This window comes from Vidua macroura, chromosome 1 (assembly GCF_024509145.1).
Source record: "Vidua macroura isolate BioBank_ID:100142 chromosome 1, ASM2450914v1, whole genome shotgun sequence".
NCBI lineage: Eukaryota > Metazoa > Chordata > Aves > Passeriformes > Viduidae > Vidua > Vidua macroura.
This window is the reverse complement of record NC_071571.1, coordinates 146,136,176-146,160,054: the sequence shown is the minus strand read 5'-3', so window position 1 is coordinate 146,160,054 and position 23,879 is coordinate 146,136,176. Positions and strand designations below refer to the sequence as shown.

Here is a 23,879-nt window from a genome sequence, read left to right as displayed (position 1 = left end):
GTACCAGGGACAGGTTGGCACAGCCACGGGGAGCTGTGGAAAAGGCAGGTTTGGCAGTCCTAAGCAGGATACTGGCAGAAAGGCAGCCTTTTCCAGGGAAGCAGACTAAACAGAAGGAAAGAAGAAAAAAGGGCAGAAGTGCAGTTAGGTCTGGGTGTTGGCCAGCATCAAAAAAAGCTTCCATCTGAGCTGGCTGGACTTGGCCCAGGAATTCACAATCTCAGGACTTTTGGCATTTCTGCATCTAGGTTTCTATTCCAGGTAATGGATCATTATCTGAAGCTCTGGCTACATTATCTTTGTGAAATCCTCTTATTAAAGTTCATGTGCATTACAGAATGACCTTCTATTACCAGACAGATCTAAAATGTTTACAAAAATCTCAAAAATGTTTACAAAATTCTCTACAATGTCAGTGCCATGATGCCTATTTCCAAATCATTGGTTCAACTGTAAGAACTGAACAGTAAGCAAAGCACTAATTCCCATCTTTCTCATTCACATTGGTGCCTCACACCTTTAAATATGAACTTTAAACACAAGTTCCCTGATGACTTTCTAATTTCAGCTTTATACTGATTCCTGACAACATCTAAGAATGGAAAGCTAAAAATGAGACATACCACATCCTTGTGAATTAGGGCCCGTTTTCCCAGGAGATGAAATTCTTCTAAACCCGCTTCTACACCCAAGCTGCACACGGGGAGACAGATCAAACTCTTCATCCCGGGGAAAATCAATGACAGAATCTGCTATGAACTGCTTGGAATCCAAATGCAGCAGAAAAACACCATCCTTAATCTCTTTTATAAATGCTCCAATGAGATTTTCCCCAACAATTGCATTTTCTAAAGAGGGGAAAAAAATACAACAAAATAGCATGAAAGACTTTTCCGTAATACAATGGATAACCACACAGAAACTGATGGGTTGAAGTTAAAAACAGAGGCAGATGCAGAAATACAAGCATGTTAACAAACAGCAGACCATAATTAATCTGTACAGCATCTATAAAATTACAGTCTTACTTTACTCTGCTAAAATAGACCCAAAACCACCTCAAACAGAAGGCCCCAAAGCTGCCTTAGCAGGTAATGAAAGTTGGAACTTAATGGGACATGATGGTGCCATGACTATACAAAGAGAGCAGGCTCTGCTCTGTCTCTTCTGAAACCACACAATCATTCCCTCAAAAAGCTATTTTTGTACTACAGGGAATTTTTAGTATGGAGAGGGTCAAAAAGGTAATTCCCTCAAAGAGGAACACTTTCAAAAGGAAAGTTTAACATGAAACCAAACACACTTATACTTTGATTCACTTTCTGCGAACTGCTTGAATATTCACAGGGGCAATGGAATATTAAATAAGATATAATTGAGATTAGATATAATTTAGATTAGACATAAGGAAGAAGTTTTTTACAGTGATGGTGTAAAACACTTCACCAAGTTGCCCAGAGAGGCAGTAGATGCCCCATCCCTGGAAACATTCAAGGTCAAATTGGAATGGACTCTGAGGAACCTGACTGTGTTGAAGATGTCCCTGCCCATGGCAGAGGTGTTGGACTAGACGACATTTAAAGGTCCCTTCCAAGCCAAACCATTCTATCATTTTGTGTTTTTTGTTTCGCTTAGAATATGTATGTAAACAATATCGAACTGTAGAGCCAGGAGCTACAGGACCACTACAGCTGCCATCTGTGTCCTGAAGGATTTTGAATTCAGTTCTGGTCAAGCAAAATGGCTGTAGGACACATATCTCCAAGCCCCAAAGTTAGAAGGAAGAACACATGCAGACAGACCTATTTCCTTTTAGTGCTGGGAACACCATTCCAAAGCAGTAAAACTGGAGGAAAGGTCACACAGAACCACCAAGGCTGGCAGATAATCTAGTAAAAGAATCTACTAAAATAATCTTCAAAATAATCTAGTCCAACCACCAACCCAGCAGCACCATAATCACCCCTAAATGATATCCTCAAGTGACACATCCAGATGCCCCTTGAACATTGGCAGAGACAGTGACTCCACCACTTGCCTGCCCAGTTTATTCTAATGCCTGAGCATTCTCTCAATTTAAAAAGTTCTAATATCTAATCTGAACCTCCCCTGGGATTCCCTGAGCCCATTTCCTTTTGTCCTGTCAATTGAGACTTGGGAGAACAGAATGATCCTCACCTCCTTTCAGGCAGCTGTAGAGAGCAATAAGATCTCCCCTTTTCTCCAGGCTAAACAGCCCCAGCTCCCTCAACTGCTCCACACCAGACTTGAGCTCCAGACCCTTCCCCAGCTCCATTGCCCTTCTCTGGACACACTCTAGGACCTCAATATCCTTTCTGAAATTGGGGGTCTAAAAATGAACATGGGATTTGAGGTGTGGCCTCACCAGTGCTGAGTATGGGGGTCAGTCACTGCCCTGGTCCTGCTGGCCACGTTGTCCTTGATACAGGCCACTATCCTTGATATGCCCACAGAGGGCATTTGAACTTGGGATATATATTTTAATATATTTTATATTGGAGGAAAATACTGACTGCTTTGAAAGAAGTTCCTTACACCACCCCTAACTCTCGTGGAAACCACAGCAAACATCTGCCAGTCAGTGGTCTCTGTATAGCTGCTCTAGGATGTCAGAAGTAAGGATCATTCTTTAGTGTCAAAGGTAATGCAACTAATAGAAAAAGAGGGAAAAGAGAAAAAAAAGAAAAAAAAAAACTTGGAAGAAATCAGCTAAGTTTTTGACAATGTGTGAATTGTGTTTCTCTGAATACAATGAATATAAATAGTTTTCCACCACTGAGGACTTGTCCAATGGAAATTAACATCTGGGACAGTTCAGCTCATGCCTGATAAAGTAATTTGCAATCCTAGTTAAGGCAGCTGCAGTCCTATCTGAAAGAAATATTCAATTATAGCTTCTTTCCACTGTGTGGTCACAGCCTGAGAAGGGAAATGTATCAACACTGAAAGCTCAAAAACACAACACCAGCACTTATAAAGACAGGGAAGCGATATGATTAAAAGCAAATCAGATTTAATCCACAGAAAAATCAGAGAAAGAAAAATTACCAATATCATGTAAGTCAGGGAGAGAAGCTGTGGGGATGTTTTCCAGCTGAGTCCTCCATGTGATGTTCACTCCCAGGCGATCCACGCTCAGGCATTCGACATAGACAGTGGAATCATCACACATGGAAACTGAGCCAGTTTTTCCAAATGCATTCACCTTGAATTCAGAATTAAGTGAAATCACAGTTAGACAATCTGAGAACTTTCTTGTTCTTGCCTTGCCCTATTCATCTGCACTGTAGTATACTCCAAGTATACTGTCAAAAGGGGCTATAAAAACAGAAGCAAGAAAATATAATTTTAGCAAGTCATATACTCACTGAAAGAATAGTCAAAATATTCTCTTCCATTGAAACATTTTTTTAACAAATATTGGGCTAGCATGATATTACTTTTATGGCTGGAACTGAACTGATCTGATGATGTGGTGTGAGACTAAACCTATTTTCCCACTCATCCATATGAGAGTGCTGCCAATCCTGACAGATTTCATGGCATATTCCATTCTTCCACATTTCTCAAACAGGCAAAGGTCTATGTTGTGTTTCACTTCTTTTTATTAATTATTTTTAATGCAACACAAAACCCAACCAAAGAAAACAAAAACAAACCAACCAAACAAAATCCACCAACAGGAATTTAAATTACCTGGAGGTGACATAAACCACGAGCCTTCAATTCATCTAAAATAAATATCTGGAATGCCTGGAGTAATCCAGAGTAGTCAGAACTACACATCTTCTCAGGAGGCAGGCGTAGTTGAAAGTGTGTTTGAGCTTGGACCGTCTGAAATAATTGGAGCTCTAAAAATGAAGTAGAGAGGACATTTAGTAACCTCACTAATGAGGAACCTGACCTTCAGAGTTACTTTGAAAAAAGACAACATTGATTTGACGTTCTCATGTTGCATCAAAAACATCTCCCCACTTTTAGATGAAAGCAGTAGAGCTGTCAGTAATAAATAACAAGCATCAAGACACAATCTTGATAAATATAAATGTTGTGCATTAGAGAAAAAACCAAGTGATACACTTAGATAATAATGAAGAGATATTTGACACTGGAGCACTAGCTCACAGAAGGATAAGGGCAATCTGGAGAATTACTGATAATTTTTCATAAGCCTTAGCAAATAGGAAGTTCCAGAGAACTACATGAAAGCTGACATTTTGCCAATACTTAGAAAAGAAACAGAAAGACAAGAACTATTGACCTGTCAATTTTCACTTTTCTTACATGCAATCATGAAAATAATTTAAAAAGGAATTGAATGGTGAAAACAATTAATACTATTGTAAATGGGCTTTTGGAAGCCCGCCTTGTCAAACTAACTGAGAGTAAGTTTTAGGAGAGAATAAATTTGCAGAATAATGGCGTTGCCATGGATGTCTACTAGTGCTTTCTGAATTTTTGATAGAAAACCCAAGTGATGCTAATCACTCAAATTGATGACAAATCTGTGAGCTCATCAGTCAGAAAATCAAAATCTATTTAATGAGTTTTTAGCAAGAAAAAAATATGCAAATTTCTTGTCTCCCCTGGAGTAACACTGATCCCAGGCCCCATGGAGGGTTTGTTATCTCAGGTTCAGCACAACAGTCATGCTGTCATTCCACCTCCAAGTGGAGCTGGTTCTTATCCCACCAGGCTGGACAAGCAGCAGAGCTCTCCCTCATTCAGTTCCTCTGCAGGCCCCCACAGCATCACATACAGGTGTCACTGCTGGAGTACAATTCCTCATCCCTCACCCCAAAAACGAGCATGAGAAAGCCTGGAGAGCTTCCAAGGAAAATGACAGACAGGACCAGAAGACACAAACCCCTGCTTCTTCCTGCAAGGCACAAAGCCCTCTCTCTGCTTAGTTTCTCAGAGAGTATTTAAAGAGCTGATTTAACCACAGTCTCTAGATGTATACATAAAGAACACAAAATATGATTTTTGAGAGTGAGGGTAATTATCCATTGGAAAAAATTATGAAGTGTTTTGGTGAATTCTCTATTATTCTGAAGTTTGTTCAATCACCTTCTGATGTGTTGGGAATTTTTAATTTCTCCTTAAAACCATGCTCTATTCCAAACACAAATTACTGGGGGAACTCCTTGCTTACAGTAAACTTTATAGCAGATTGCTACACACGCCCCTCTGTCCCTACAACGCTATCCCACTGCCATCAGGCAAACATGGAAGTTATTTCATAACATGCTACAGAAATCTCACAAACACAATCACAAACAGACAAAAGTTTCAGTCTGAAATTGAAAGTTTAAAAGTATTTGCATTTGGAATAGAAGAGTTTAACCCATTCTGAAGACTGACTAATGGGTGTAACCTATTCTGGAAGTGAAAAGTAGCTGCAAATTTTGCAGGAAGACCTGCATTTCTCAAAGTTCAGCACTGCTACAAATTGCCATTTCGATCACAATGTATGTCTTTTAAAAATAATTGAAAAGGTCAACATTAATATCCAATTACATGAGCTCTGAATGGGCATCCAATTCTTCCAAGATTTAAAGTGCTATTTTTTTCTTGAAAGCAAAATGGTTTGAAAAATACTAGAAGTCAGCCAAAAAATACAACAGTCCTTAAGAACAGACTGCTGCAAAAAAGATGCAGAAGTAACAGTGACTTGATTATGCAAATAAACAGTCAAGTTCTGCCAAAATCAAACATCTGGCACTCATCTGTTCTTCCAGGACTAAGTAGTTCCATCAGAATCACTTATGCTGCCAGCATCTTTTAGCTAACAAGAAAAATCTGCATGTAGATTGAATAGCTATTTATAGCTCTATTATTACAGGCAAGATGGACAGTTTTTGGCATGGGGGCCAGCCAAGAGCCACAGGTGAAGATGGCAGAAGACAGAACACATCTTCTGCATCTCAGCTCAGCAACTCCCCTATAACTATGGCTGTTATTCACACAGTAGTTCTGTGATAAACGCTGATTTTTGCACTGTTTACACTGCTCTGAGCCCTCAGAGCAGGCCCCAGCAGATCAGATCAGATCAGACCAGATCAGACCAGACATACTCTGGCAGGCCTGGAGCAGAGGGGCAGCCGAGACCCAGCGCCGCTGCCGCGCGTCACACTGGGATGGGGTGCTGGGAGTGGCGCTGTGGAAGCCCTGGCGACACACGAGCTGGCACTGCTGGATGCTTGGAGCTTGCCCAGAGATGGTTTCACAAAGTACAGCCCCATTGGCAACTGCTGAGGCACCAAATGGCAGAGCACACTGCGGACCTGCGGGCACGGGAGAAAGGGGATATGTGTTAGAGGCATGCTATGACAGAGTCCATAAACCCCTCACATCCACAGATTCAAACCTAGACAGCACCCTGTGCCTTTCCCACTCATCAGCTTTGGCCTGGTTTGAGGTCAGCTTGGTTCAGTTTACTGAAGTGATGGAAAGGCACATATTGACTGTGATGGGTAATGCATCAGGTCCAGAAAGGGACGTGCGTGGTTTCTAGGAACAGATACATTTTGAACAGTCATGAATAAATTTAAGCAGGAAATGAGAAGGAGATTTCTAACCAACAGCAGAACAAACCTTTACAGAAGATATCTAGTGGAAACAGGCAGAGACAAATAAACCTCAGCGCCCCTTAGACTGAAGTTTGAAAGGTTTGAGATCAGGAACTCATGACTGTGGTGTCTTCAGTGGAACCAAGATGTTTCTAGAGACCAGTAGGGCAGAATATACATTTTTTTATATGTATATAGATATATTTATATAAACAGTAGTATACAGCTCTAGAGTTGGAGCACAGTTTTCCTTATCAAGTCACTCTGTATGACTACAATCATTCAAACCCTGCTAGCCCACTGTAACAGACTAATTACAGCGATAATTAATTTTTACTCATCAGTACAAGCCAACTGCATCACTCAATATTAGCCTAATCTCAACTCAATTACTAAATATATCCAGTAATAGCTAAACACTTATTAGTTCCAGAGCTACAAAACATAGGAAAAAAAAACAATTAATTTCCTCACTTATAAATAAATACAAAGAAAAAGATGCTATAATATCATACAATTCACTTGCTTGGTGTATATATATAGATCATTTTCCAAATTACAATGCTCAGATCAGTCTTAAACTTCCTGATCATTGAAGGGAGGCAAATATTGTTGTTGGTTCAGATCTGAGCACCCTCCCTCTCCCCTTCTGATGGAGATAAATTCTATAACTAAGCAGACATTTCATTTAAAGTATTAAAAACCTTGTATTAAACTTTCAGTTATAGTATTAAAACATTGCTGGATGAATCTGGGATCCAATGTGTTTAGTACATCTTTGCTTTCCAACCCTGAGCATGTCAATGTCAACAAAAAAAAAGCTTTCATATTTGCCTCTCTGAATTGCCAAATGCATATTTTTATCCAAGTCTCCTTTATAGGAACTTTTTTGCAATAACTCTGTACATGGGGCCACTACATTCCTTCTCTTCACTCACTGACTCTGTAGCCAGACTCTCTCAGTAAAGGTGGAAAGCTGGAATCCTTGCTTAACAAACTTCTAATAAATCTCCCAAGCTTTTAGGATCAGAAGGCATCTCTGTAAAAGAGATAGTAATACTTATCCTGGCCATTAAATTACAATAATATAATCTTTATACAGAGGATGTAAAAATCAGTCTGTGGTTTCTTAATTGCTCTAACACATTTCTATATCCAGCAAGTCATATCCAGTCTCAGCTGAATGGTGCTACAATCTCTTACTGCCTGTTCCATTGAGATTTGGTGTGTGAACCAGGGAAATACCCAGCCTCCAAAACAGAAGTAATCAATGGTTTCCTTGTGTGGTTCAGAGGTTCCAATTCACCATCAGTAACTTGTTTGCTTATCCCTCTAGAGATTCCACTTCATTTACTATTTACTAAGCCTGTACCATTTTGTCATTGTCCTGTTTCTTGGTCCTGTAGGAGTGAATCAGAAACCAGCTGAATGCTGACACTTCTTTCTTAGGTGTTTCCAAAGATTTTCACAAGGAAATTAATATCTCCAGGACCTTCTCTGGAAACCTCTCTCCTCTGTCTCTACTCAGAGTTACAGGAAGTGGGCACAAGGATGGGAGACACATGAGGATTGCTGGGGTACTTGGCATCGTCTCTCCATCATCTCTCAGCTAGAAGCTGGATTCTACCTCCAATGGAAGTGATTAAACTAATGAAAACCTCCTGGTATGTACTGGGCACTCTGAGTTATTACTTTCTGTTTAGACCTGTCTGTTCTGATGCTGAAGGAGAAATTCATCATATTTTCCCACCACAACAACTTATTTTGCTGAGAGACAAGATCTCCAGAGTAGCAATACAGTACTCCTTTTTCCTGAACAATTATTAGTAATTCCCAGGACTAGAGGCATAAGGTTGGTTAGACTGAGGAGAAAACTAACTTTTTATTCTTCATTTTTACACAATAACTAAGTTGTGCATTGTGAAAATTCCATTGCTCTTTCAAAATCCAGGGAAACCATTAAAGAATATTTCAATCTTTATGCAGAAAAAAAGCAAATCGCTTTCAGTAAAACCAGATTTCCACTATATTTTCAAAGCAGTTCTCCTTCTCAGCTCAGCATTTTAAAAAAGAAAGGTCATTAATCACTATTAGTCATTATTTTCTCTAGGAAAAGTAGAGGATGGCAGCAGCATTGTACTTGTGGTCAGCTCTGCTTCTCTGAAGAGCTAAAACTCTGCCTTGGATGGCTACGTTCAGGTGACTACACCGCCCTACTTTGGAGCTCATTTTCTCAGAGCTCAGCTGGCATCTTCACACACCACCACAAGCAAGGGTCAGATACAGCCATGGGGTCTCCTTCTGGCTTCTCATAAAATCCCACCCTTAGAACTCTATTGATACAAGAGAGCACAAAGAAAATTATTTCCAAGTTGCCTGAGCAGTTACCTAGTTGATAAAAACCTTGCAGGCAATTGGGTTGACACATTCAGGTATTTTACAATAGAATTATAGAATCATTAAGTTTGGAAACAACCTATATGATCATTGACTCCAGCTATTAACCCAGCACTGTCAGCTCCACCACTAAACCATGTCCTTAGGTGCCTCATCTCCTATTTGGTCAGTGAGCATCAAATCTGTGTTGATCTTTATACAGCAGAATCACAAAAGGAAACTGAAGCAAATTATGTGGTCTTGTTTCCCTAATTTTTTTTTGAATCTGTCTCCCCCAAAACAAACAATCAAAAAAGCACCAACAAAAAACTATAAAAACAGCAGTGTCCTGCAGATAAACCTGAAGGTTTTCTTTTTACATCTCTACTTCCCACTAATCATTACATTTTGGAGCATAGCCTTGTAGAAAGTTTAATTAATTTTGCTTCACTTCAGTGGTGGGAAAATGCATAAAGGACATTGAAATTAAATTTATCCTAATGTCTCCCATTTGGATGTCTCACTGGAAACCATGAGTGAATTCCAGTGCTTTACAGCTCTGGTCATTCAGGAAATACTCTGTGGATATGCAATGTTTTGGCACATCTTTTACACAATTCTGGTCACAAGCCAAGAGTCAGAATGGCAGAAGCATACATTTTTCAAATTTTATTTTAGTCAGCTGAATGGGTTTTAATCCCAGAGCCAGCTCAGACTGGAGCAGGTTCAAGTTTGCAGCAAGCTTTTCAGGTTGGCCTTATAGCTGGGTTTCATAGCTCAAATGGTTTGATTAAACCAATTTCATGAAATACAAAAAGTCAAGGATCCGTTCCGTTCTCCTTTTTCCCTCACAAAGCACCTGAAGAAAACCAGACAGCATGCCCTGGTAGGTCTGAAATCTGCTGTAACACAAAGATAAGCATGTTGCTTGCAAAAAAATATCTCTAAAGGTCTGAAGAAATAAGATTAAATTCAACTAGGGAGTGGAAAAATTCAGGATGTGGGTTAAATTTCAGGCCTGGATTTGCTCACAAGTAAAATGCCTGAAGCAGGAACTCACTTGCGCATTCCGGTCTTGTCCCGTTTACTCGTGTCCCTGGCACCTCTTCTCCATTGCCAAAGACACACCAGCAGCTCTCCTGGTCCTGGCTGCACTGCACAGGGGAGAAAGTCCCCTTGTCCCCTTCACACTGGGGGACGTCTCCTCTGGCAGCTTCTCGTGAAACCGCTTTGGACTTCAGCATGTTACAGAAACTGGGACCTTCAAAGAGAGAGATTATTTGCAAGATACAGAATAGAAGACAACAAATTGACCTAAAGACTTTACCAGCAGTGCTTCCAGCCTGTTTTGTTGGTAGAAAGAAAGAAGAGTGACCATGGAAACAAATAATTTGTTTCAATGTAGAAGTGGGAAATTTACTTCCACTAGGAAAAAACCCACATTTTTTTTTTCTAACGATTGAAGTGCAAGTGATACTGTTTTAGAAAAACAGTTGAAAAAATGCTATTATTTATTTTCCATATATATATATATATATATATTTATTTATAAATGTGATGGTGTATCATTTAGAAGCTGATATTTAGGAAGCAAAAAGAAAAAATCAAGTTAGTAAAATTTAGCTTTCCATAAAAATTTTTGATCAAGATAATTTTAAATGTAATGATATGATCATTTACATTTTTAATTAGTTAAAATGGTGGTAAGAAAACAAAGATTTAAAAATGCATAGAAGTCCATTCATAAGTTTGTCTAGACTGTTTTATTTCTGGTGTTTTGAAAGTAAAGGGTAACAATTTTCAGATACCCTTTCAATGTTGCTGTGCTTTGTAAGTACCCTGTCACTGAGGAATTAAAGTACGAGCCTCCCATGTTTCACAGGCAGCATTCTGAAAAGGGAAGTACATATGCTGCAAAGCATGAGGGATCACAGGCAGGGGGCAAAGCATTACTCACACTCAGGATTGCCATCCAAGCCTTTGCTGCCACGCTGGAATATTTCTCCTGACACAGGATCCACACACCAAATATCTGTGTCAGATCTCTGCAGCACAGCGTATTCTCCTGTCTACAAAGAACCAAGGACTTGTCATTGCAGAGCAATGTGTTTTAATACAGACACACCAAAATCCATACCCCAAAGATTGGTTAAAATGCTTTATTATATTTACACTTGTCCGTTATTAAAGCATATTGAAAAGAAACACAAAATACATTTAATAGACAGACCAGTCCCTGAGAGAATCAAGAATCATTTACGTAGGAAAAGACCTCTGAGATCACTGAGTCCAACCATTAAGAGGGTGTAGACTGAAAGTCCATTGAGATAAAGTTCTGATAAAATCCTAGATTGAAATGTTTTCAAAAAATGTGTAGCTGTGGTGCTTCAAGGTATGATTCAGTGGTGGACTCAGCAATGCTGGGGTGATAGTTGCACTTGATCTTTGCAGTCTTTTCCAACGTAAATGATTACATGATTCCATATGATAATGACTCTATTACATGAAATGTCTATTCCTTGCCTCTCTCCTGCTCTCTGCCACATTTTGAGAGCATCACAGACCTTGGTTTTTTTGGGACGTGCACCCAGCTCCCCCTCACATTGTCATTGCCTCACAGCTCAGGAAGAAAGAGCCCCCCAAATGTCAGTCAATTAAAATGCGCCTTTTAAGCACAGCTCTGCAAGAGCACCAGGCAGAGCCAGCCTGTGGGAGGGAAGCGTGGGCAGGCACAGAGCTTCCTATTCCCAGTCCCCACCTCAAAGCTATTTAAATTCTGCCTTCTGCAGGGCAACACCAGCTGTTAGTTTTGTCTTGCCCTTTTCTTTCAGGTTAATAGAAATGCACACAGGGTGCTTGAGGAGCATGGACAGAAAGTGTGTGTGACTACGGCATGGTGTAAGCAAAACTGCTTCCTCCCTCAGTCATGTCAGATCACCTCAAGGCAGCTGGGGATGAACAGATCAGCTGTAGAGGTGTCCACCTTTGCACTGCTCTGTCTCCAGCTGGAAATTAGGGCATTGGCTTGAGATCGCTGACATGAAGTCCGGCCTGTTAGAGGGAAAACATTTTTAAAATAAAATCAAGTTTCAGACCTAAGCAAGAGAAAGAGTTACATCACCAGCTCCCTCACACATCTGCATTAGGCACTGCTACAGTCTCAGGCAGGGCCACCAACAGTAGAGGGTCCATTCTCAAATCATGCAAGCCAAAATCACATACAATGAAATTAAATGAATTGGCAAAACAAGAATAGAATTATTTTTACTTTTCTTGGAATGGTTAGAAGCAAGCCTTACTTCATGCATATTAGAATTTCCAATAAATATTAAAATTTGCAAGAATAGGTAAAGACAAATATTTAGGAAGAAACCCAACTGACATTTGGGAAGTTCTGATGAATGTGAGACCAAGGAATCCATGACATAACGACCCCTCTCATCCACACACCAGCAATGACCTGGCCAGGGAAGAAAAGCAGCTTTATTTTAGATGTGGTACTGCTGTGTGCTGTGTTGCATTCTAGGAAGATTTTCACCTTCAGCGGCTCTATAGAAAGGAGTCAGTAAATCCAAGTCACAGCTATCCAGGGGTAAGAAGACCATATCTGAGAGCAGTGGTACAAATGGAAATGTAGCAGCTCTGGTGAGACTCTCCCACTGCAGCCCTATCACCTACTCACAGAAATTTGGCATCATTCATAAACTTGCTGAGAGTGTGCTCCATCTTATCATCCTGGTCATGAGTGAAGGCATTAAACAATACCAGCCCCTGGACCTAGCCCCAGGGAACACAACTAGCAGCAAGCAACTGAATATCTACTCATTTTTGAGCCCAAATGAACTTCCACTTGAGTCCAGCCAATTTACACACATCTTGTAGACCACAACACCTTCCTCCAGTCTGACTAATACTGGTTTTCTATCTTTTAATTAGAATTCTTAGGGGGGGGTTATTTTTTGGGGTTGTTGGTTTTTTTGTTTAGACAGCCCAGAGTGTCTTGTTAGGAATTGCTCACCTGTGCTCTCATAGCACTGAGCTGGCTCCCAGTTTCCCAGGCCATCACACTGAGGGATGTAAGGGAAAAATCCCAGCTGTGCTGCTTCCCCAGCAGAACTCTTTGAAGTAAAGTGACTCTGCCAGTAGAAGCGCAGGACTATAAAAGAGAAGTAAAAGAAAGCTCCAGTGCCCAGTACAGGACATATAAAATGCACATACTTGCAAAAATCTGAATGTTCCCTGTACTTCAGAGGACAAATTAATAAATGTTTTAAGTACATAAAGCAAGTGCCCAGATTTTCTATTTGCATTGAGTCATGCATATGAGACAACTGAAATCAGTTCTTGGAGTGGCAGCTTAATGACCCTGATTAATTACACCTGCTGAGTTGCACCTGCTTTTCAGCAAAGTTGCGTTTGACATCAAGTGCTCTTGCACAGATTCTGGGTGTGACTCCATTCAACTCAGCCCTCCTCTCCCTCTCACCCACCTGACCATGCAGCCAGCTGGAGAGCAGAGTCACTGCCCAACAGCAGCTTTTGGGAGATCGCTGCCTCCAGCCCGTATGGCCCAGCAGAGCGCAGGAGGTCCCTGTCTGTGAGCTGTATCCCCTTTGCCAGCAAGAAGCTTTCTCCAAAGGCAAACTGGGACCCATTTGAGACCAGGATGAGCTGCTCTGCCTCCTCCATAAATTTCATGGCTTCCTGCTTCACACCTTCACATATACCAGGGCCTGTATAAAAAAAGTGTATACACGAAAAGTATATTAATGACTTTCATCTAAATCCAGTAGATATTTGCATGTGAAAACTAACAGGTCTTTAATTAGCATCATCTGTTTCCCTCTGAAATCAGTGTTGAATTGCATAACAAAACAAGCAAAGGAGACTTGCCAGTGTTCAGCTGTTTAACAGCAAGAAGTGCTATAAGTCACACAAACATTCTCCATGTCCTGGGCCAAAGGCTTGATGTTTTCACATCCTTACTGGTTACAAACTGAGTTAATACATCTCTGCAGAACATCTCCTCAGTTGCTGCCATTAAAAAATGTGGATAATCAGAAGTGAGAGTCAGAAAGGAAAATGAAGGTATATCCTTTGGGTCTGGAGTGGCAGCTGGCACTTGGCTTGTCCTCTCCATATATCTACTGACCCAGAAAGGGCAGTTCAATGCACCAAACCAGTTCCATGAAAGCTGCTCCTCCAAAATAACTCTGTTAATCTGCTTCATCCCCTTTATTCCCCATTTTCCCACAGAACTGGAATCTCCACCAATTCATTGTCCTGTCTCTTCTTCACAGCTGGAAAAAAACTTTGTGATGAGAAAAATTTCAGTGATGGCATTTATAATACAGGTCATCTGCTGGAGTAACCCCAAAAGGGCCCAGCACCTTTGGAGGAGGTGTCTAGACAGAGAGCTTACTGAACTTCAGTGCTGGCCTCACTCTCCTCCTAGTGACTTCTAGGGGATATCTGTTACTCTTGACCACATAATAACAAACAGTAAAGAAAATCCCTCTTGCTTCATTTTAAGGCATTCTTGAAAGTCATTTACATTACAGTGTAATCCTGATTTTTCCATACAACCCTTCACACATTCTAATATCTTTTACCACCTGGATAAGTATCTTCTGCAAAAGCATTATATGTCCAAAGTCCAAATTATAAAATCTACTCAATCTTGATATGGAACTTTATTTTTCCTTATTCCCAAAGCGCAACCATCACTTATTTATATGGAAATGAGTCACCCTACTTCTGACATCCAACGATAATGGCAGTGCTGATGATCTGTCTGACAAGTTATTGTTGGCTACTTTACAGCAATTGAAAGGACTTCCTGCTCTTGTGGCATAAAATAAAAGACCAGAAAACACTCCTCCTTACACACCAGAAATTGTTACTTACATGCTGGAACCTGGTTCACTCCTGCCTTTGTTCCTTCCAGCTCTCCTCCTCTGCTGTCAACACACCAACAATCACGAAGTTCAAAGTGGCCTAGAGGAGCACTGAAATCAGTGTAGGGTCCGGGGTAGTAGCTGAGCTGGTCAGTCAGAAGCTGCCAGAATGTATATGGGTCCAGCAAAATGTTCTCAGATGCACTGGTCAGGTTTCCTTTCAGCACTTGAGGTGGGAGATCGGTGAAGGAGGAATACATGGAGAATGTGGGGAAGACATTCTGGTGCCCAGCCTCATACAAAGCTTTAATAAAAGCTGAAAAGTCTCCAGAGGATGCCTCTTTATACCCAGCTATTATGTTCAATAGATCAGGAACAGGCAGGGGCTTGCCCTCGTTGTTCTCTGCAATCCACCTTTCGTACCACTCGAAGGCTTGCTCGGGAGGGCCACTGCACTGCACCTGCCTCCAGCCACCCGCAGCGTCACACTGCGGGAGGTGAAGGCTGGACAGCTGAGGCACAGCACTGGGATCTGACAACAGCAGCTTCACAGCCCTGAGAAACTCCTGACCAGCTGCTACTTGGCAAGCACTTGGGCCTGGGAAAAGAAAAACATGCACATCTTCTGAATGCACTGAAGATATACAATACCCCTATCCTCTAGTACAATAAACACCACTACTAAAAATTGGCCACTCAGCCCAATAATAACAACATTCCTGGCCTGTTGCTAAGAGGGCTTAGCAATATTAAGGTCCCATGCTGAATCAGGGTAAGATTTCCAAAGGGATGTGAGCCCTCCAAGATGAATACAGATATGGGTTTTTTTTGAATTTGTGAGTACATTAGGTACTTGTAGTTCTTACCGGGGGGGGGGGGGGGGGGGGGGCAGGTGTCACTAAATGCCTTCCTGAATCTGTTTACATAGATCAAGTACTTTCAGATATACTTGGTAATCAGGTTGTTACTTGTTATTCAGCCACTCAATGCGAAAGCAACCATCTGAATAGCGGGATAATTTTATTTCCCCTTGGACTGAACCCGAATCTTAATACTGTGTGTCCTCTCTTCCCACACTCTACTGAACATTGCTGCTGAATATGAAAATAACATCCCTCAAAATACTGGAGTGAGTTTGGTTTGGAAGCCTTTTCTGCCATCTCCAGAGACAAATTTCATTTTGCCACCAAGCTGCTCTACAGACGCAGCCAACCATGGGAGCTCATCTTTTGAGCACCAGAGAATTCTAAACCTTTTTATTTTGGATTGCACTACAGTTGGGTTGTAAGATATAAATCCCCTCTCAATTCAGATCATTACAACAAACTCCCCACTATTTCTGCAAACTGCTATTCAAAGGAGCTCCCTCACTATGCACCACTCTCAACGGCTGGACACTGCTATTTCTCCCAAAATGAGAAGCAGACTCTCCTCTTGGTCTGTTCTTCCTGTTGATGTGCTGTTATCAGTTCACAGAAACTTGAAAAACAAATATTCACTGCCTTTGTGCTTCCTTCTTTCATCACACTCCATTTTAAAAAAAAAGCAAGGAGAGGCAGTTCATAGTCTATCAAACTGATGTCAGAAGTCATTTGCAGCTCACCTTTTTGGCCTGACTTTGTGACTTATAAGAAACTTACCAGCCATTAAATCCCCCCTCTATGGTTGGAGTCCTGTGATATCTTACCAATTTGAGGATATATTCTTGAGCTAAAAAGACTAAATCAAGTTCATAGTTTAAGGCACTGAAAATCTTAAGTTCTTATGAAAAGATGAGCCAGTGACCATGCCCAGGTGCCTTGGTCTGGAAGTAAAAGGGCTTTTTCACTAGCCAGGGGTCACATTCAATTCCACAGATGCTCCAGGTCTCCTGGGCATCATGGATGTTACACACTCCAGCTGCACACTGAGGTAGAGACATGGCAATGACATGTTCAGTAACCAGGCAAGACCTCAGGCTCCTCTGCTTTGAGTGTGCCCACCCTACACCCTGGCCACCTTTAGGACTGGGGATATCAAGGCTGACACACACTGTATTTCCCACTATCTCCTTGCCACTGTAAAGCTGGCTTGCTTTCCTGTTAGGAGACATTGGCATACATCATCCATTTATTTTCAGATGTAATCAGATATGAAGAAAGAACCATGGAATTCCAATAAAAAAGAAAATTTCTTTAAATTCCCAGTCCCTAAGACTTACATTTCATTGGATTTCCAGCTTCCCCCCTTATTCCTGGAATGGTCTTGCCATTCAAATCGACACAGAAGCAATTTGTTCCATAACACTGGAGTGGCAGAAAGTCTCCATCCTCAGTACAAGAGGGAATAAAGAGATCTGATCCCGCAGGCAGGCTTTGCTTCAGGTTTTTCAGGTTTCTCCTTTGCTTCTCACACTCAGTGGGACACCTTGGGCGTTTGCCTTGACGTCTTGAGCCTGGAACCTCCTTACCTGAAGTGTCCAAACACCAGCACTCTCCTGCATAGCACTGAACCTCCTCATACCTCCCCTCCTTGGTGCATGTTGGAACAAACAGGTCCCTTGGCTCCTCACCACAGCCTCTGGATCCCAGTGCTAGTTTCACCACTTCACCTAAATCTTCAGCTACACTTTTGGGGACAGAAATTACTTGTTGAAGAAAAGTAAAGAACTCTGGTAGTTCCAGGACAGAAGAAAGGAATTTCATCAGATTCTGATTGTCCTGCAGAGTTACTGTGCGGCCAAAGCTGTCCACAAGAGGTTTACTCAAAATGGAGCTCCCCTTCGATGCCTCCAGTGAAAATGCCTCAGCTGATTCCAGAGGGCCTTGGCCATTATCCATCTCTGACAGATCCTCCTGTGGAAAAAACTGGCCAATGCTGTACTTCCCACTAGTGCCAAGGACCCCCGTGAAGTTAAACTGGATCAAATTTTTCAAGAACCTTCCTCCAAAGAGGTTTTCTTGGAAGCGCTTTGGATTGGCAGTAAATTGCAGTGCCACTCGAGCCAGTTCCCTCGATGGGAAGATCCCTGTGATGGCTTCACTAAGGGTGGTTTCTAGCTCAGGAGTCTGGCTGGCAAACGGGCTTTGTGCAAGTGGGGATGACAATCCAGAGTCCAGAAACAGCTCCTTGAAAGAGGGAGGGCAGGGCCTTGAAAAGCCATCAATTTTGTCTGACTGCTTATCTGGTGTGGAAAACAAACTGGACTGACTGAAGTACCCAGCAGGACCATAAAAGAGCCTTGACAGGGCCTGTCGCCGCTCCGAGATGCACGATTGCTCCTCACCTAGAGAAAGATTTAAAAAAGAAAAAAGTACATTTTGGATCCTTCAGAACCTGTAATTCTATTGCTCACTTTCAAGCAGCTGGGGCAAAAACAACATTAAAGTATAGATTAACCTGCTTCTCAACTATGGATCATGCATATTGTTAAGGAATTTGAAATGTTAGTACCTACGGTCTACAAATAAAATTCTCCAGTCAAGACCCAAAATGAAAGGAAGCATTCCTTCCCCACTGCCGAGTTCTCTGCTCTGTGGTCTTTTACTGGTTCTGTTGCTTCCCAATGTAAATTCTCATCCCTGTTCCCATGGCTAAAAGAAGGAAAAATGTCTTTTCCAAATATTTTAGCACTCTAGTAGGATGCCTGCTGCTAATAAAAAACTCCAATGATCCAGGTGAAATGTGGGAACCTAAGAAGGAGAAATAGATTGTGAAAGAACACAAAGTTATTTTAAACAATATCCACCAATGAGGAATTTATGGAAGTTTCCTAACTAAATCTTCAGTTTCATAGTGAGGTGTTTATTGCAAGAGGTTTGAAAATGAATTGTTAAAATTAGCAGTAATAAGGTGCTAAGGACCAGATGGCATTAATGAATGAGCTCTAAGGGGACAAAAATGCAGAATTTCAACAAAAATAGTCCAATGTCAGCATACTGAGGGTACCAACAGTGGTCCTGGGCACCCATATCCTGGGCTAAGCTATGTCACAGGTGTAGCTGCATCCAGCCCCATCTGTACACTGATACACAGGGAGCAACAGCGACAAGTTAGGATGCAACACATCAGTGAAGAAGGACAAAGCTTAGGACTCAAAAGACAGCAAAAAAGGAAAGACTTGGTAAATATAAAGACACCAAGACAGACAGCATTGTTATGGCACTGACTGCATGTCTGGAATGCACACAGCAGCTTAACTCACATGCCACACAGTTACCTGTCCTTGGAAAGTAGAATTATAGAGAAGGGAGGCAAAAGTAGCAGAATTAGAGAAAAGGGGAAACAAAAATATTTTGAGGACTGAACAGCTTTTCCAGTATGAGAGAACATTCAGCCTGGACAAAAAAATATGAAAAAGGTCTTTTAGAAAACAGGATTCTCCACATCATTCACAATAGACAATTATTATTCAGTACAGAGAAGTCCAGATGTAGAGCACATAATGATGATCATGAAAGTTATTGCCAGAGAGTGCTAGGAAGGTTAGAGGGTTAGAGGGCAATTAGGCAAATCCCTGGAAGATAACTCCAGAGGGGAGGGCTGAACACAATGATCTGGACTCAGTCTCCACTTTGGGGCATCTCCCACCTGCAGGAGGATATTTGGAAGTTATCTGCATTTTCCATGTTTCTCAGTCTTTCTGACTCAGCACCACTGCTGTCCCTTTAGGGGACAAGATGGATAAGGAGCTTTAGTCTGCTCCAGCACCAGCTCCTTTGGGCTCCCCACTCCATCTCCATTTATTCCACAACCAAGCAATATGATAAAGCTGTCATAAATCCTGTTAACAATAAAGATAAAAGCCAGAAACCTAAAAAACTGCTAAAAAGCTAAGCAAGTAATCTGATGCTCTGTGATTGACGTCTTTCTCACTCCTGCTTTTGCACCCTTGTCGTGCTCTACAGTTCCTGACAGGAGCTCAGGGCCCCTTCCCAGAAGATCCTTTGTAAAAGAACTTTCTGTAGGACAAACCCCTTCTGTTTTCAGTGTTGGCTCTTGGTGGTTGGAGGGATGAAGAACATTCTTCAGAGGGCCAATAAGTTAGTGTAAGCCACAATTCCACAAGAACAGTAATATGAAACAAATGTAGGATCGTGGGTCATAAACACTCTCCCCTCCTACCCACTGTTGAAACAAATCAAAACAGAGGAAGAAAGAATAAACACCAAAGGCACTGCTGGCGTGAATCCACTGCAGAAGGTCTGAAAAGAAGCACGTCCCTATCAGGACTGCCTGGTGCTCTGACTCCTCCACTGTTAACACTGCTGAGTGTGAGAGCCAAAGACATTAAATAATCACAGAATCATTAAGTTTGAAAAGACCTGTAAAGTTATTGAGTCCAATCATTAAGCTAGCACTGCCAGGCCCACCACTAAACTGTGTTCCTAAGTATCACATCTACATGGGTTTTGAACACGAAATAAAACAGAGGAGAACTGGAGACACACACATGGCATGTAGCTGTCTGAAGACTTCAGCCATAACCTCATGAAATACCTTCTCAGGAGTTAATCTGTGAAACCTCTGCAGAAATTTTTCCCTGCTTAAATTTCCTGAGTCTGCCAATAAAAGCTGCAAGTAGCCTGAAGTCATTGCCCCCCTTTCTTCAAACCACCCCCCCAAAAAAAAAAATTATCAGGAGGGCTCAGCAAAGCATACTCAAAGAGAAAACAACTAGCCCCAGCATATGGCAAGGCCTCTCAGAGGTTCCCTTGTAATATCCTTGGTGATCAGCCTTGAAGGCACACTGAAGTTTTCATTTCACAGCAAGCCTGTGTGTGCCCAGAGTGCTCTGAGCACTTGGAGCTGTGACACCTAGGGCAGATTCCTCCTTTTTCAGCTGCATGGGAAGCTGTGTATGTCTCATAGACACAGCAACTGCCTTTCCCCAAGGCAGCCCCCACATTAAGACCCTGTGCCCCAGCCCTCCAGCACAATCCTGAATATTTAGGTAATGCACTTCAGAGCAAAGGTTTTAACTTTCCTCCTTCCCTCCAGCCCCTGGACATTTCTGCTGTCGTTTCCATTTGGGGCACTGATTTGATGGTGTATTCTCTGTGGAATCTCTCAAAGCCCTAACCTATACACCTTTTCTGAATTGTTTGTTGGGTGGGTTTTTACAAGATTTGGCAGTTTTCATGGAAAAATATGCAGTGACAGAGTTGGAAAAAAAAAAACAAAAAAAAAAAAACAAAAAAAAAAAAAAACACCAGTCCGAATGGGAGATGAAATTCCACAGCATTTCACCAAAGGAAGGAGGTAAAACACAAAATCACCATCATTTGCTTCCTTGTATCACCCCAGACATTCTCACTTAACACTTCAGTTCCTGGAGTCAAGAGCCAGATATCAGAGCTACAAAGAAAAGCCCTGCTGCATGCAAAACTAAAAGGCTAAAGAAAGATCACAACAGGAAATAAAAGCAGTATGATATTTAATAATTTATAAGAATGTGACTCTTAACCGTGGGGAGGTTTCAGGATCTTTGAACACCAGAATCTGTCGGAGCCGAGAAAGGAGCTGGTCTGCTCTGTTTCCTTCTAAAGACACTGAGAGATTTCTCCTTTGGCAAATCTCATACGTACCACAGGCCGGGGGCTGCCCTCGCCGCCTTGTGCCCGGCACCTCCTGGCCCCGGGTGTCCACGCACCAGCACTGTCCCCGCTGGTGGCACTGCAGGGGCGCGTAGCCCCCGCCGGCGGCGCAGGATGGCACGAAGGGGTGCTGGAAGCGCAGGGCTGCCGCACGCTCAGCCTCGCACCTCGAGGGGCCTGGAGGGAAAACAGTAAGCAGTAAGCAGGGAAAGTTCAACGTTTCAGAGCCACCTCTCTTTGATCCCATTTTTTGCCTATTTGGGAGGAAAAAAAAAAAAAATAGGAAAAAAAATTTAACTTCCTGATCGTTTCCAGTGACGCATCAAGTACTAGCTCAGAATGTGAATTCTCCATCCTCTTTTCCAATGAAGAATTTGCCCCATGGTTTTCTACTGTAGGTATTAATGCATGAAAACTAAATAGAAGATAAAACCTCAACACATTTTTCAGCCACAGTTGCAAGTAGGCAGAGAAGGAATATTTCTCCCACGGAACCATGCTGGAGGCTGGGGGAGCTCTAGCCCTTAGTGCAAAAGCAAAGTTGGTCAACAGAGACAGATGTACAGCCTGGGGGACTGATTTGAAGGCAAACATCAATGTTTCTGAAGAGAATGAGGCATTGCTCCTGCAAACTGACTGTAGAGATTTGGGCTGAAACCACCCCATTTCTCCATTTCCCTCTGCAGGGATCTGAGACCCTATTCCTGTCAAACTGGCCTTAAAGGCAGAGAGCAAGCAAAAATTCAGCAAGTTAATTTTCTGGGGTATGATCTCTCCAATGCAAGATTTCACTCTCTGAACAGAATTTTTTTTGTTTGTTTATATTAATCGGCAATCCTACAGCCTAAACACTTCTCAACTTCAAGAACTTTCCAGCTACACCCAACTACCTGAATGAGGCAGCGAGAGCACTGTCAGAGCAACCTGTTCATCCAGGGGACTCTGACAACTTCTCCAATTTGAGTGCATTCAGGTGACAGTGTGAGAGCTTCATAAGTCACCAGAGCATGCCCCTCGATGGCTGATGAACGAGGTCACATCTCCATCTTGTGGCTGTACACATCTTCATCTGTGCTGACAGCTGCTGCAGCCCCAGCTACAGCCAGAGCTAAGCCAGAACCACTGTACAGCGCAGAAGTAAGATGCCTTCAAAACTCCCCAGAAGGATCAGCTTGTCCCAAAGCCAAGAAAACTGTGTGACTATATGGCCAAAATACTGACATCAGTATCTGCTTAATATTTCTGGTGATGCAACTCCTTAGCAAGAGTCAGAAAGCAATGTCAGAGTTTCACACTTTGGATCCAAAGATGAAGTATCACACAGGAGATTCAAACTCTTCCCAGTTTGCTCTGGGCTTTGGTCTGGGAGAGAGGAGGTACCTGACCTCCTGTCCTGCAGAGTTCATTGCCTGTAGGTGGAGAAACTCTCTCCCCGCATGCCTGCCCTGACCAGGGAAGGAAAGGGCCCAAAGGCAGATCCAAAAGTTCAGCCTTGCTGGCCAAGGCTCTTCAAACTCTTGTGTGGCCTCCTGGGAATGGAGTGTGTTGTGGTCAGTGTAAAGTCCTTCCTGTTTCTGAGTGCACCAACATAAATTAGGGAGCATTTTCTCAGTCTTTTAATTTAAGAATTCAACAAATCTGTCTCCCTAATCTCAGGGCAAGAGATACGGAGAGTTCATGGGATTTCAAGCAATGTGATCTGCAGGCATGTGGGAAAGCACTGACCAAGTACAATCTGCTGTTAAAGACAGGTACAATCTGCTGGTAAAGAATGTACAGTGCAGAGGATAAAAGCCATCTGCAGCTCAGGGACCTTGATTCTTGCATTGGAGCTGTGATAATACACATTTTTAGAGAAAAAAAGTCCTAGAACAACTTTCCCCAGGAGTAGCTGTCACATAAAAGTTCCAGAACTGCCACCTGATTTACAGGGCATCTCCTGGGTGCTACTTACACCTGAACTTGCCAGAGGTAGCCAGCTGGACCCCCAGGAATCTCCTCTGCAGGATGCGATGGATGCTGCTCTCTGTGAACGTGCGGGCAGATTCTGGCACTGAGAAAACCGTATCGTAAACTTCATCAAGCAGCAGCTCCAGGCCTGGAAAAAAAGACTTTTAGCACAGGGCCTGCTTTTAAGACAGAAGTCACCCTTACACCAGAAGAGCAAAGCTGGGAGTGTCTCAGGAAAAATAAATCCCGTTCTCTAAACAAGTCAAATGTGAAGTTATACTGCATAACCCCAATAACCCTGCATAACCCTAATGCACCACACCCTGCACCCAGTGCTGGGTGCCCAGGCACCACCTTTATGCCTTGACATCTACCAAAACAAGCAGGAGAAACATCCCATACCTGGCTATAGGCTGTGGTTTTGTTAAGTTCAGCCATCAGTACAGAAATTGATGGAATTTTTGAAACAGATGTTACCAAAACCAACG

General features: G+C 42.2%; 1 protein-coding gene across 1 annotated transcript in view; it reads right to left on the bottom strand.

Annotated features, from left to right (window-relative positions):
* The window catches only part of TG (thyroglobulin), a 141,213-nt gene that overhangs the window by 110,430 nt on the left and 6,904 nt on the right, over positions 1 to 23,879 (bottom strand). The window contains exons 7-20 of the mRNA XM_053996854.1: positions 23,396 to 23,539; positions 21,433 to 21,618; positions 17,067 to 18,131; positions 14,877 to 15,464; positions 13,460 to 13,702; positions 12,988 to 13,125; positions 12,352 to 12,429; positions 11,908 to 12,020; positions 10,927 to 11,038; positions 10,030 to 10,230; positions 6,099 to 6,308; positions 3,718 to 3,872; positions 3,070 to 3,226; positions 624 to 848 (exon numbers count right to left, since the gene is read on the bottom strand). Coding sequence (XP_053852829.1) covers positions 624 to 848; positions 3,070 to 3,226; positions 3,718 to 3,872; positions 6,099 to 6,308; positions 10,030 to 10,230; positions 10,927 to 11,038; positions 11,908 to 12,020; positions 12,352 to 12,429; positions 12,988 to 13,125; positions 13,460 to 13,702; positions 14,877 to 15,464; positions 17,067 to 18,131; positions 21,433 to 21,618; positions 23,396 to 23,539 — 3,615 coding nt within the window. The remainder of the gene's footprint in view (positions 1 to 623; positions 849 to 3,069; positions 3,227 to 3,717; positions 3,873 to 6,098; positions 6,309 to 10,029; positions 10,231 to 10,926; positions 11,039 to 11,907; positions 12,021 to 12,351; positions 12,430 to 12,987; positions 13,126 to 13,459; positions 13,703 to 14,876; positions 15,465 to 17,066; positions 18,132 to 21,432; positions 21,619 to 23,395; positions 23,540 to 23,879) is intronic.